The sequence below is a fragment of the Eubalaena glacialis genome, chromosome 11 (assembly GCF_028564815.1).
Source record: "Eubalaena glacialis isolate mEubGla1 chromosome 11, mEubGla1.1.hap2.+ XY, whole genome shotgun sequence".
Classification (NCBI taxonomy): Eukaryota; Metazoa; Chordata; class Mammalia; order Artiodactyla; family Balaenidae; genus Eubalaena; species Eubalaena glacialis.
The window spans coordinates 5,011,815-5,026,529 of NC_083726.1; the positions used below are offsets into that span (position 1 = coordinate 5,011,815).

The following is a 14,715-nucleotide window of genomic DNA, read 5'->3' on the forward strand; positions in this document are numbered from 1 at the left end:
CACAGCCCAAGGCCTGAATGTGGCATTCAAGGCTCGTCTGGAATGGTCCCTCCCCGCATTCTTGGGCACCCACTGCTCACAGAGTACTGGAGCTGCCAGGGGAGCCACACCTCAGGGTCTTTGTACCCACTGCCCTTCCCACCTGGCGGGGCCTTATGCTATCTACTAGGCAAGTAGCTATTCATACTGGAGCTCTGGCTCAGAGGCCACTGCCTCCAGAAGCCCTCCTGACCGCCTCCCTTCCCCGTGCAGACTCAGGTCCTGGCACTCTGCCGATTTACTTTGTTAGCCCTCACCACCAGCCGTAAGCTCCCAAGGGTGAGAACCAGGTCTGGGTGGCTCCACCGCCCTCGACTCAGGACTGGGTTACTGCTCTAAACTCACCACCGCAGACGAGCTGTGTGATTCTTGGTGTACAGGGACAGCTGGACACGTGCTGCCTTTCACATCATGGAGTAGGCAGGGGCCATCAAGCTCCTGCTGCCCCTGTCTGCTCTCACCAGCTCCACCCTTCCCAGCAACGTGGACTGGCCGCCCACTTTGCAGATGAGGAAACTGAGGCTCAGAGGGACCAAGTTCTGGGAGGCCACAGAGCTCACCCAACAGCTGCCCCCTCTCCCCACGGAGCCAGCTGTGGGCAGGGCTTCCAGCTCTGCACCCCGGAGGGGGCAGGGCAGGGTCAGGGCCCCGCATCCCAGGTGGGTGAAGGCAGCTCTGAGCAGTGCAGGGACGTGCCCCAGGGGTCCACAGCTGGTCCCGACCCGGCCAGGCCAGAGGCCTTGTCACCTGACCCGACGATGCCTGACTACCCAGGCACCTGGTGTTGAAATGTTGGTTATTTGCATGTCCAGGCACACACGCCCTCTAAGTTCTGTTTCCTGCCTGTGAAATGCGGGCCACGAACGTGCCCGCCCCCAGGTTGCCATCAGGATGAAAGCCCGGCCAGCGCCAAGCCTTGGTGTGTGGTCGCGGCCGGGACTGAGCTCAGCTCTGTCAGAAGAGCCTGGTGGGCTCAGGGGAACAGTCACAGCAAGGCTGTTCCCCATTTACAGACTAAAAAAAGGAAAAAAGTCTGACGGGAAGTCTAATGGCTGCCACCCTGAAATCCTAACAGATGGGGACTCGCGCCCAGCCTGGGGGCTGCTGGGGGCAGAGGTCAGACCCTCCCAAACCCGCAGGAGCCTGGGAGCTGGCAAATGGGGCATCCTGAGCATGGCCCCTCCTGAGGCTCAGAGGGGCCTTGCCAAGTCCTCCCTGGGGACCAGGCCTCCATCAGGCCGAGGGGACAGCGTGGGGGACCCTCATCAGCCTGCCAGGCCTGGCCCTGCTCTTCTCACCAGCCTTTCCAAGTCCCTCCTTCCTCCTCCTCCAGTAAAGCTTCAGGAGGGAGCACAGCCCACTCTGGTCCCCGGCCCAGAGGCACCTTAACCCCCAGTTTTGGATGGGAAGACGGGTTCTTTGGACGAGTCTTTCCCCGAGGCCCTCAGGGGTCCATCGCCATCTGTGTCACCTGAACCGCCCCCGCCCCTGCGTCTGAGCAGCACTGGCCCCCTCCTGCCTCAGGGCCTTCGTCCTTGCTGTTCCCTCTCCCTGAGGCTCACCGTGAGGTCAGGTCCCTCCCCCCTCGCACCTGTGTGCAGAGAGCATTTGATCCTGGCTTCTTTTGGGAGAGGGGAGGTCTATTTGGTTTACCACTTAGGCCCCGCTCCCCCCAGCCCGGGCCTTGCACCACCCTATGTGTATCTGAGCGGCGCCCCGGCCAGCCCGAGGGTCACCCTTGAGTTCTCCTATCCTCACCCCCATCCAGCCCAGCCTCCACCCCGGTGGACCCTGATCCTGCCCTTCCCACATCCAGCCCCGAGGCTCGTTCAGGTGCGGGCCTGGGGTCGAATCCCAGCTCCGGGCTTCCCTGCTGCCCGCCTCTGGAGACCGGCCCGTGAGTGCCTCAGCTTCCCCCTCCGTACAATGGGACTCGTAATCACAGCCCCTGTGGGGTTACGTGTGCCATGGTATCATCAGCAGTGGCTGCGGGGGGCGGGGGGCAGGATATGTGCCCCCGGAAGCAGCCAGCACGGCTCAACCATCTGCCCCGGGCTTTCTCCATCTGCTTCTAACCACACCATGAGGTGGGGACTGTGACAGCCCAGGCTGCAGAAGGAAACACTGAGGCTCAGAGAAGCCAGGGGACGGCCCAGAGTCACACAGCTTGATGCCTGGCAGGGCCAGAAGGGAGCCCGGGGCCCACAGTCCTCCCGCCCCACACAGCTGCCCAACCTGGGGTTGCTGGACAGGCAAGGCCCCGCTCCTTCCCGCTTCTCTGCAGCCGAGGTTCCACCTTCTTTCCAAAGTCCAAGTTGGGTCAATAACAAAGCCCTGCTGTGAGCCGCCCGACAGAGAGGAGGAGGGGTGGGGAGAGGAGAGGCCCTCATGTGACTTATCCCCCCCCAAACAGAAGTGAAACTCCGGCCCGGGGCCTCCCACACCGAGGCCCAGCCGGGGGCACTGGCAGTGGGCCCCCTGGAAACGGCAGGCGGCCCGGGGCCCTTCTGGGTGAGGCCCGAGCGGCAGCTGACCCATCACCTCCTCTCTCCGGGCCTGTCCCTCTGCCCCATGTAGGGAGACAGGAGGGCAGCGACAAGTCTCAGCATCTGTCACCTGAGCATGGGGTGAGGGGAGATGCCCAGGACCCTTAGTGGGGATCCATGGCACCCAGGATGGTGCCGAGGCCTGCTGCCACCAGGGCTGGCCGGGGGCCCCGTGGTCAGGCTTGGGGAGGAAGGGCTGATTGTGAGGCCCCTGGGGGGACCCGCCTGTGGCCGCCCTGGCTCGGCTGGGGCCGGTGTGGCGCTGCGAGCAGGTGGGACCCCAGCGAGGCGGGTCCCTGGCCCACCGTCACCGGTCTCAGTGTTGCCCATCTGCCCACACAGGAAGGTCCGGCAGAGAGTGAGTGCGTGGGGGACCCCACAGCCTGGCCTCTGGGGGGTCAGACAACACACCTCCAGGAACCCCCAGAGAGACGGAGAGGCCTAGAGGTGGAGCTCTGCCCTTTCTCAGGCCCTACCCTGCTCTGGAGCTGCCTCTGGAGCCTCAGAAATCAGAGGGGAGGGCAGGCCTCCGCCAGGTGCCCCTCCTCACCCTCTTAACTACTTGGTGTCCCCAGAAGGCCGACCCGGACCCCGAGAGGGGTTGGCACTTCCTCGAGCCCCTCCCCCTGGTGTCGAGGCCTGGCTCTTTCTCAGGACCTGGCCTGTGGGCGGGGGTGGACGAGGGTGGGCGGAGGTGCTGGGCTCCACCGGGTCCCCACGGTGCCCGCCTGGGCTCCCACCCCAGACAGCCCAGGCTCTAGTCCCCGCTCTGCCCTGTCCATCCAAGGGTGATCAACCCTTGGGTCAATAACAAAGCCCTGCTGTGAGCCGCCGGAGAGAGAGGAGGTGGGGTGGGCAGAGGAGAGGCCCTCATGTGACTTATCCCCCCAGACAGAAATGCAACTCGGGCCCGGGGCCTCCCACACCCTCATCATTATCCCAGGGGGCCACGGCCAGCCCTGAGACATGAAGCCCTGCTTCGCTCTGCTCCGGTCGCCCCGGGGGAAGCATCCACGGGCCTCCTCTTCATGCCCAGGTGAAGGCACAGGGGAGGCACAGGGGAGGCAGGCGACTCGGAACCCAATCCGACCCCCTGCCGGGCCTCAAGGTGACCCTCTGGCAGATGCGGGTACCTGAGGATACCACTCTCAGGCCTGCGGGCCCGTTCCCCTGCTCCTCAGCAAACCGGCATCATGCTCACCCTACTTTCGGTCCCCTGGCCCTGGCTCACACACCCCCCAATTCCCTCCCGGGCTCCTGGCTGACCAGGAGGAGCCCCACTCCCACCCCTGCTCCCCCCTGGGCTCCAGGCAAGAACTCAGAGCTTTTCTCCAGAGCCCCACCTGCCCAGGGAGGCAGACGCCTGACTGCGCTGACCCCCCCGTCCCGACAGGCTGCAGGGCTACAGCGGGGTGCCCACGCCGCCCCCATGGCTGCCTGGCTGCACGGTCCCCCCCGTCCAGCTGGAGGCCAGGTTCTGGTCGCTGGGCTGGGGGCCGGGAGGTGGAGCGCGGATGGCCCTGAGCCCCGACTGCTGGGCGGGAGAAGTGAGGGAGGGAAGCCCAGCATATGAGTGTCCTCTGGCTGCTGTAACCAAAGACCACACACAGCGGCTGCAAAGCAGCCAAAAGTTGGTTTTTTACAGCTCTGAAGCCGGAAGCTCTGTCAGTGTCACAGGGCTAGAATCAAGGTGTGGCTCCTTCAAGGCTCCAGGGGAGAGTCCATTTCCTGGCCTTTTCCAGCTTGGTCAGGACTCCTCCCTCCATCCTTACAGCCAGCAGTGCAGTGTCTTCAACCTCTCGGTTCCCATCCTCACGTCTCCTTCTTGAACTCTGACCCCTGGGCCTCCCTCCCATTAGCACCCTTGTGGTGACACTGGGCCCACCTGGACCACCTCCCCATCTGAAGATCATTTACTTAATCACATCTGAAAAGTCCCTCTTGCCGTGTAAGGGAACGTATTCACAGATTCCCAGACATCTTTTAGGGCCGTGACTCTGCTGGCCACACCCAGACAGCCTCAGAGGGGCAGGGGGCTCAGGACCCAGGCCCGACTCAGAGCAAGTTGTTGGTGAGGGTTGGCCGGGAAGCCAAGCACCGGCCCCCCACCGGCCTCCACCTCCAACTCCCAACCAACCGGTCACCCTGAGGGCTTCAGCCAACCTCCTCCGGCCCCTGAGACCCCGTGAGGTGGTGGCAGAGACTCTGGACTTAGACCTGGGCAGTCCCCGCACCTCTGAACCTCAGGATCCTTATCTGCAAGACGGGGGTAGCAAGTCCCACCTCGAAGGCCGGTGCAGGGATGAAAGCAGCTCTTCCACGCCTGGGGCTGGGACAGGGCCCGGCACGGGTCGGGGTCGGTGGGCACCGCGTCCGGGGGATAGAGCAATCACGGCCCCGGAGGAGATCTAGGTGCAGGACGCCCTGTGGGGCTTAGGCCAGCAGTGGCCCCGTCCAGGACCAGGGACGGGCAGACGAGGAGGGAGGGCTGCACCTCGGGCTCTCACCACCACCCCCCGCCTCGCCCGGCCCCAGCAGACACCAACTCACACGTGTCCCTGGGCAGCGGCTTCAAGTCAGGCCAGGGTTCAGACTCAACGTCAGCAGGGGCTCTTGGTCAAGTCCCTCTCCTTCTCTGGCCTCAGTTTCTCTATCCGGATGCTAAGGACCATCAGCCCAGCCTCGGAGGTGGTCCCGTGGGAACAAGAGTGCGCGGGCTCCACCTGCACGGGGCCTCTGCTCTCACAGCCAGAAGGCGGGTGGGCGCCAGGCTCGCCAAGTCTCAGGCATTCGGGCACATCCAGGCCTGGCAAGGAGTAGGGCTCCATAATGGTCTACACCCTCTGGCCCAAACGCAGGTACAGGGCACTCCTGCCTGCCCCCCAGCTGGCCCCTCAGCTCAAGAACATGACCTTCGTGCAGCTGGAGGCCTTGCGTGGGGTGCACACCCAGCGAGGAGCTAACTGGGGCCAACACAGGGACAGACAGGGACACAGCATGCCATGCCCGGGCCCTTCGGGAGGGAGGGGATCAGGGGCTCCAGGTGGGAGTGACAGGTGAGCCTTCTAAGTCACTCCTGCGCCCTCCTCTCTGCAGTGCCGGCACTGGGCCGGGCACAGGGGACAAACCCGCCCCGTAAAGCAGCAGCAGGGGCTTAGGAAACAGCTTCTGACGGTTCTGTTCTAGTTTCCGGTTTGTGAGCGTGGCCCAGCCAGCCGGCAGCCTGGCACCCAGCACTCAAACCTGCCCTGCGCACCCGCAGGAGAAGGGAGCCCGGGTCCCCGCTGTGTGTGGTCAGCACCCGCGCTCCCCCGGTTTATCCTCTTCCCAGCGCTGAACACCACCTGCTCGGACCAGTGCCGGACAGTGAATGAATGAACGAATGAATGAATGGCTAGGTGAGTGCACGGATTCCACTATCACAGGAGCAAACTATGTATTTTGCCCCATGTCCAGATGAGGAAACAGAGGCACAAGGAATTTAGGGGATGGATCCAGGGTCCACTGTAGTGGGTTGAATAGTGTCCCCTAGAAATTCATGTCCACCTGCTACCCCAGAGCTTATGTGCAAACAGGGTCTTTGCAGATGTAATTAGTTAAGAATCTTGAGATGAAATCATCCTGGATTTAGGGTGGGCCCTACATTAGGTGGCCCAATGACTTTCTAAGAGAAAGGAGAGGGAGGTCTGGACACAGAGAAGGTGGCCAGATGAAGACAGAAGCAGCGAACGGAGTGATGCAGCCACAGGCCGAGGAGCCACTGGGAGCTGCAAGAGGCAGGAAGGAGCCTTCCCTGGAGCCTCCAGAGGGAGCGAGGCCCTGGCGACACCTTGATTTTGGACTTCTGGCCTCCAGAACTGTGAGAAAATGAATGTCTGTTGTTTTAAGCCACCAAGTTTGTGGCAATTTGTTACGGTTGCCCTGGGAAACTAACGTGGTCACATGGAAAAACGGGGTTCATCTTGGACTAAAAATAAGGAGTCTACAACCTAGCAAGGCAGGACCTGCACTGCCCCGCCCCCCGAGGCTGTGTCCTGGGGGGCCCTGGCGGGGACCACTGCAAGGATCGGGGCTGGGCAGGCAGGCAGCGACCAGAAGAGGCCCCGACCTCCCCACGGTACCTGCGGAACGCTGGCGGGGAAGGCACTGCACCTCCCTGGCTCAGGGCCCCCTCTGCCCAGGAGAGCAGTGGCTCCGCTCTGCGGCGTCCACACGGGCAGGCTTCCTGGTCCTCTCTGCGTCCCCCTCTGCACCTCTACATGGGGGGTGGTAGTCATAACTCCCTCCCTGGGCTACAAAGTGCACCAAGGGCTGTGAAGGGGCCCGGCACACAGGAGTGCGGCATGGCAGGCGGAGCTGACGTGGGTCCAAGGGCTGGGCGGCTCGGAGCCTTAGAGATGCCGGCTGTGGGCCGGGCCGCTCCCCTGCGGTCTGCCCAGCCAAGGCACAGAATGGCACTGAAGTTTGAAAGTTCCTTTAAGTGAGAAGCAGTGGGGGGGGGGGGGGAGACCCAGGTGGCCTCTCCCTACAGGTACCTCCCTGAGCTCCAGAAGACTCCGAGCCTACCCCAGGGTTCCCCACCTCTGCCTGGAGACCCCCCAGCAGGGCCGACCATAGCAGGAGAAAGCTGATGTTGGTGAAAGCTCAGGAACCAGCCGACGCCTGAGGGGCCCCCCCAAACCCTGTCCCTACAGGCCCTCCCTGACATGAGTTTGTCCCCAGCATGAGTTTGAGCTTGAAATATGAGTTACGGAGGCCCTACTACGTGCCAGGCACGTGCTGAGGACTTTAATACAGATCTTCACATTTAATCTCTACAATGACCCATTTTATGGAAAAGGAAATTAAGGACCAGGGAGGCTAAACAGCTTGCTCAAGGCCACGCAGCAGGGAAGAGGCAGAGCTGGGATTTGAACTAAGTCTGTTTGGCTCCTTGCGCTAAACCACGGCAGGGAAACGAGGAGGGAGACTGCTTCTCTCTCCACAAGAGGAGGAAACGCCTCTTAAGGCAGTGTGCAGTCATTGGGCTGATGAGATTACCCAACGAGAGTCCTTCCTTCTCTGTCCCCACACCAGTCCTGTAAGAAGGAATGTGCATGCCCGCTGACCGATAGGGAAACTGAGGCAGGCTTGTCCCAGCACTCAAGCAATTTGCAACTTGGTAGGGGACAGAAGACAAGCATGTGACTGGACGACCGAGTCCTGCGAGTGCACAGAGGAGAGTCTCAGGCTGGCAGCCCTGTGCCCACCATGACGCTCATGAAACGACTGATAAACAGAATGAGTGTCCACATTGACAGTTGGCTTTCTGGTGGCCAAGACCACAGACGGTGAAGCATCTGGCAGGGTTTCACTGCCAGGTGTGTGTGGTGATGGGGGCAGCATCCACAGCCCCCTGGATAGCCTGCCCCACTCTCTTCTCCTGCTCTCCCATTTTCCTTTTGGTGGAAATATCTATTTTTGAAAAGGGCTCATGAGCAAACACGGTGGGGAAATCCCACTAAATAAATCGTCTCTTTTCCGGATCCCAGCCTTGCTCTTCAAACAAAGTGGGAGGGGGTGGTGGGACTTCCCACGCCCCTGCTTGTCTGAGAAGGGCCCGCGAGGGGAGGGTCGTCTAAAGAATGCCGGGCAGCTGCTGCACCCCTGCTGACAGCTGGGAGGGCAGGGGGCCGCTCAAGGGAAAGCCACCCGCCCACCGCCGACCAAAGGGACCTAAACGCAGAACAGGAAGCGCAGCGGCAACCCACCGACTGCGCCCGCGAGGCTTATCTGCGAAATGGGATAAATACTTCCTGCTCTATTTACCTCCCAGGTTGCCATGAGCACTGGAGCGAAGACGTGGGAAGACCCCGGGGGGAGGGCGGGGGAGGCGGGCTCGCGGGATCCAGGCCCACCCCACCACCCACCAGCTGGGCGCGTTGGGACCAGCCCCGGGTCCGCGGTCTCGTCCCTCCGTTCTAGAAACACGTTGCACTAAACTTCCCTCCCCGTCCGCACAACTCCGGCAGAGCAAGTTCTCTACAAGCTGTAAAGTGCCGCGCTGCCCCCATCACAGTTCCTCGCTGGGGGCCGGCCCTCGCCCGCGGACCTGCTTCAGGGCTCCCCCTCCCCTGGCTCTGGGACCCGGGGCCAGCGGCCCGCGGGCCGGCCGGGAGGGCGCGGCCTTACCTGTTCCAGGTGGCGTTGGCGCAGGCCCGGCGCTGCTGCGTGCCCCGCTCGTCCGCGGCGGCGGCCGGCTCTCTCTTGCCCAGGTCACTGAGGCTGGGCGAACTCATGAACTTCAACCTGCGGAGAGTCCTCATGGTGACCCTGGCGACAGGCTCCGCGCCCACGCGCGCCCGGCACCTCGTCCTGCGCCACGCCGCGCCGCGGGCCCCGGCCGTTGCGGCGCCCTCTACGAGGAGACTTGGGCAAAAGCAGGAAGCCGAGCGTCCCTCCAGGGTCCCGCCCCGGCCCCACGCCTCCGCCCCGGGCCCCGCGCCGGCCGCCCCGCCAGGTTAATCATTGCTCGGAGCGGCCGCAGCGTGGAGCTCCCAGAGCGCTGCCGGTAGCGCGGACTCGGCGCTAAAGGGGCCCGGGGGCGGGGTTCAGGGCCGGAGGCGGAGCATGGGCGGTCCCGGGGGCGGAGCAGGAGAGGGGCGGAGCCGAGGCGGGGCCTCAAGAAAGAGGGCGTGCGCAGAGGCGGGACCAAGATGGGCGGGGCCACGAGCTGGGGGCGGGGCCGCGGCCTCCGCAGCCTCAGCCGCCGCATCCCACTCGCCCCCCACCCCCACCCCAGGCAACCTGAGTCCGCCCTCCTGGGGGTCGCACTTTGGCCCCCTCTGTCCTTCCAAGGGCCACCAGTGCCCACAGGAAACCAACACGGACGACCGCACAATCCAACCCCAAGCACCCACCCAGCGCCGGCTCCTGCGGCCACACCCACACGGTGCTCAGCTTCGTGCCCCCTCCCAGACCCCTAGTGCAGTGGTTATCTTCCCCCTTTTCGCCATCCCTCCCCACAAAGGCTGTGCCCACACACATCCCTCAGGACCCCGCCACGTGGACACAGACTCCTCCGTGGTTATCATGAAGACTGGGTCGAGGTCTTCAGCCCATTTTCCAGTTGAGGAAACTGAAGCTCAGAGGGTGAAAGAACTTGCCCAACATCATGCAATCAACAAATGGCAAGGCTGGGCCTGACTCAGGCCTCCTGAGCACATGGCAGGACACCCCTCCAGCTTCTGGGATCCCCATGGGGCTCTCCTGCCCCCTGCCCCCTCCATCAGACAGGGCAAGACAGTGTTGCCGCCCTCCTCCACTTCCTTCATTTCTTTCCTGAAGCAATGCCTGTGTCACCAGAGCACCGACCTCATGTCTTCCTATAAATGCTTCCCGCGTGAATCAGAGGGGGAGAGGAGGGGCCAATCCTAGAACTTCAGCATGGGAAGTGTGCTCAGAGGCCCCCCCACCCATGCTGTACAGAAGAGGGAACTGAGGCCCAGAGGCCACTGGGTCCCTGGGTCCTCTATGCCAGGGTGTGTGCATGAGATGCTCCCCCCCAAGGGCAGAACCAAAGCACCTGCCCCCCGGGCCTTGTGGGGCTTGCTAATTCAGTCTGACACAGCATAAGTCGACGTTATCGTCCCCACTCAGAGACAGGGATCTGTTCCTCGGGGTGGAGGAGGTGGTGGAGGGGGCCTGGCTCAGCCCCCCAGGCCGGGGCTCTTTCTGCTGAATGCCACAGGCAGGGTGGGTTGCCAAGGCCAGGCCGAGCGGCCAATAAGCCTCTTTTGTGGCTCCAGGAACCAGGAGAACCGCATATAAGGTGTATGAGACCCTGGTGAGGAGACGTCCAGTGAAAATCAACCAGCATTTTCCAAGCACCTACTGCGTGCCAGACATTACCCTCATCCTAGGGGGGCAGAGTCATGTCCGGCAAACCCCCTGACCCTGAGCTCCAAATCGAGGGAACAGAGACCTTTGACTCCCCCAGAGCCCATAATCCCCAAGGCCGAGACCTGCGTGACCCGGTGTGAGTGACAGACCAGGAAGGACTGAACTCCCAGTGAAGCCCCTGGTGGTTTCTCACCCTTTTAGAAACTTCTGTGAACCCCGTCTACTCCTTCCACCTCCACTGTCACCTTCCCAGGCCAGGACAACAGACACTCCCTGACCGCTCTCCCTGGGGCCACACATGTCACGGGACAAGCCCATCCTCTGGGTGGTGGCTGGAGTGATCTTTGGCACACACACGCGCCCCTGCGCTTAGAGCTCCTGCGTGTTCCCACGGCCCCGAGGATCAAGTCCAGAGCCTGGAGTCCAGAGCCAGAGCTTGGAGGGCCTTCCCTGCCTCTCCTGGCTCCCCCTTCTGACTGCCTTCGCCCTGGGTTAGGCTCAGGGGTTGCCCTCTGGTCGTCTGGTGAGTTTTCCATCCGATGCCATAAGCCAGGAGGGCTGGGACTGTACTAACTGGTTCGCCACTACATTCCGGAGCCCAGCATGCAGTAGACACGCAGTAAATATTCGGTTAAATGGATGGATAAGCATCTGTCTCACTGGCAGGAAGGGATTCAATGCTTTGTAAAAGTTGCCACACTGGACAGAGATAGAACCACTGTAACTGCCGCTGGTGTAAATGCAGCAGAGAACCCCCGGGATTGGCTCAGACCCCGGGTGGACGGGATGAAGGATGGCTTCCCGAGCTGGAGGCAGACTCTCGGGGGAGGGGCTGGCTTCGTTTGCTTGGCACCCTTGGGTGCGAAACACTCAGCCACTGGCAGGGCCTGGCTGGCCAGAGCGGCCAGCTGAGTGCGGAGGGAGGCTGGACTGCTCTGGATGGGGAACCGAGGGAAAACTGGAGGTGCGTGGTAAGGGCAGCCCACGGTGGGAGGGCAGGAAAAGGCAAGAAGAGGAGGGGCTGGGAGAAGAGGCCAGCAAGAAATGCCGGAGGTGGGGATGGCTGAGGGGTTTAAAAGCCATGCACAGTCAGTGTTAAGGAATTAGCTTTAGCTGCCCCCTGAAGCCAGCCGCAGACTTCTGTAAGATCCGTCTACACCCAACAGCCCAGTACTGGGGGTGTAGTGGAGACCCAGGCAAAGGTGTCACTGCCCTGTGTTTGGGCTGGTGACAGGCAGGGAGGGGCACGGGGCGGGGAGGGGGCCTGGACAGCCAGGGGAGCAGCCAGCCCCCAGGGCCAGAATCTGAGGCTGAGGCCAGGAGGAGACAAACCCTCCCACCCCCCAAAGCAGGGGGCAACTGGGTGGCCGATGGCCAAGTCCAGCCCTTAAACGTGTTCCGCACAGCCGGCAGTGCGGGGAAAGAAAACAAAAAACCCCAACTGCATGCAGCCAAGGTTTTACAATGGAGAGACTGACATAGAAACCCTGATTTCTGGCTTCCTGGGAAGCATCAGATGACGGGGCCTCCGGGGCCTGAGGCCCCACGTGACAGCTCTGGCTGAGCTGCTGCCCCGCAGGCAGGCCCGGGCCCTCCACTCACTTACAGAGCCTTCCAGGCCAGATAAGGGGTTGGGGATTGAGCAACCGTATGGGGGGAGGGGGGCTGCTGGGCTGGGCCCATGTGTGTCTGGCACTCAGGTAAGGGAAATGCCCTCCATTCAAGGGAATGGGAGATGGGGGTACCCATCACGCACCCCCAAAGCTGCCAGAGTAACCCTGCTCCAAGAACTGCGCCAGGCCTGACGGCATCAACCATGTCCTCTCCTTCAGGATCCAAACTTCATTCCAACCCCTCCCCGACCAGTGGGGTGTCAGGAGCTGGTACAGGACCCTGGTCACTAAGGGGGACTGCCCCCCGCAGGGCTCTTCCTTCTGTTGGGAGAGGGAGCCCTCGGTCGGGGGGCCAGAACTGGGGTCCACTGGCCCTGCCAAGTCAAATGACCTCTAGGGCCTCGGTTTGCCCATCTGTGAGATGCATGGGGTTGAGGGTTGAGGGACAGGGGAAAAGAGACCCCATAAAGCCTTTCAGAGGCCACGTGCCCCCCGTAGATGTGGCAGGAGATGGTGACCTAGGTGTCTTTGGTCCCTGAGGTATGACTGTGCTCAGGAGATGGCCAGAGGTTTTGTCTTCATGGGCACCACGCTAGGACTGGCAGTGACCTTTAGGATGGGCTCAAGGCACTGGGACTTCGCATCAGGAAGTCCCCTGGGGCTGGTTCAAAACCCCGGTCAGGCTCTTTGGGAGTGGGGCCTGGGATTGCTCAGGAGCATCTCAGGGACTCTGGCGTGATTCCCTGGGGTCTGCAAACCCCCGTGCCTGGCTCAGCCCCTCACGTCACGGATGGACAGCCTGACGCCTGGGGACAGGACTGCAGTTAAGTCTGTGCAGCTCTGGAACCCAGGCCTTCAGACTTCTAGGCCACCGGGGTGAGGACACGAGCGGGGAAGAGACAGCCGCCAGCTCTGCCAGCTCTGTCACCCTCTCATCCCTCTCTCTGGCGCTGACTTCAGCTGGCTGCTCCCTGCCCGCCCCAGGCCTGCCCACTCTGAGGGGCACTTCCGCCCCCTGGTGGCGAAGGCTCGTGCTCCCCACAGCTGATCGGGAAAGTCCCTCCTGCTGGTTGGGGACCCCCGGGGCCTGGACACCCAGGGAGGGGCTTGGCAATGTGCCGGGCGCAGGGAGCTGTGGGGGGAGTGCTCGGCCCATCCCTCCCTTCTCTGGGATGGATAGGGATGGGGACACACCTGCCCCACGATGGGCTGAGGTGGGACGAGACCATTCACGTCGTCATGGGGTGCACGCCAAGGGCTTGCTTACTGCCGGCTGTGACGGTCGCACTGCAGAAAGAGATTCCCGAGTCAGGGCTAAGCCCACGTCACCCATGGTGACTCCAGCCTGGTCACCTCCGAACGCTTTGCAACGCGCCGGTTCTGTGCCAAGGCTGGACGGCCGGTTCTCATCCAAGGCTGGATGGGCGTTGGCCCACCAGAAGCAACATGTGTGGCATTTCGTGAATGGGGGGACTTACAGATGCTCCCCATGCCAAGCCTGGGTTGGGGGCACCAACACCCAAGGTGGGTGGGTCCTGCCCTCACGTTGCTCCAGAGGAAAAGTCCCTTCCAGTGGCTTCAGAGCCAGTACCAACCATTATTACCCCGATTTCACAGATGGGGATAGTGAAGCTGAGTGGGGTTAAGCTACCTGCTCAAGCTGTCAGCCAGAAAGCGCGGGAGCGGGGACACTGTGCTGCTGGGGGGACGAAGCCCACCTCCCCAGTGCTTTAATAAACGCTGAGCACCTACCACATGCCTGGCACTGTTCTTGGTGTCGGGAATATAGCAGGGGACAGGAAAGACAGGGTCTCTGCCGTCACGGGGTGAGCTCGCCGTCCCATCCTAGCTCTGTCATCCGACATCTCCTGACACGTTCATGGTCCCCTCAAGTCTTCTCTCTACCAGCTGAGTCCCCACTCCCACCCCACGGCCACCAGGACCCCTCCTGGAGCCCCTTCCCCACACCAGTAGTCTCTGTCCTCTGCTCTCAGAACATTCCCCCTTCCTTTCACTTTGGATCCCACTCCTGGGGTGGGTGAGGGGGCTCGGATCAGCAGAGGTCCCTTTTCTTAGATCCCACAAGGGCATCCACAGGAGACTCTGTCCAAGCCTCAGTTTCCCATCTGTAAACGAGGTCTCAAACAATCAGTCCTCAAGGCCCCTCCTGGGCGGGTGTTGTGTAACCCTGATTCTGGTCTATAAATAGGTGCCCCGTGGCACAGTGAGGGGAGTAGAGCAGAAGCACGGCACAGCAGAGATTCCAGGCTCCACGGCCCCCCGAACCGGGTCTGCTCCCTGCCCGGCCACCTCCCCTGCAAGCTCCTTAGCCCCCTGAGCCTTGGACTGCTCTGCAGAATGTCCCTCCCAGCGTGAGGGTGAAGATCAAATGAGGGCAGAGGTCACAGCCGATGCTTGTGGAGCCCTTACTGTGACCTGGCTGTGTCACGGCACCCACCCTTCAATTTCCATAGCAGTTCCACCGGGAGGGAGCTGCTCCCATCAACCCAGTTTACAGGTGAGCCAGGGGCGCCCCTGGAAAAAGCGATGGGTCCAAGGTCACGCGGCCTGGCCAGGGATTCAAACCAGCAGGCTTCGGCGTCTGGACGTTTGCTCAGTGACCTCCTACGCTAATG

At 62.4% G+C, this 14,715-nt stretch overlaps 1 protein-coding gene across 5 annotated transcripts in view; it reads right to left on the reverse strand.

The window, feature by feature from the left end:
• The window catches only part of PRR5 (proline rich 5), a 51,401-nt gene that overhangs the window by 16,753 nt on the left and 19,933 nt on the right, over positions 1–14,715 (reverse strand). For 2 of the 5 annotated variants that reach the window (XM_061204802.1, XM_061204799.1), the window contains exon 1: positions 8,757–9,101. In XM_061204802.1, the coding sequence (XP_061060785.1) occupies positions 8,757–8,890 (134 nt within the window). In that variant the 5' untranslated portion in view covers positions 8,891–9,101. Of the gene's footprint in view, positions 1–5,135; positions 5,146–8,756; positions 9,105–14,715 lie in introns of those variants that run through there. The other 3 variants (XM_061204800.1, XM_061204801.1, XM_061204803.1) reach the window with 3 other exon arrangements.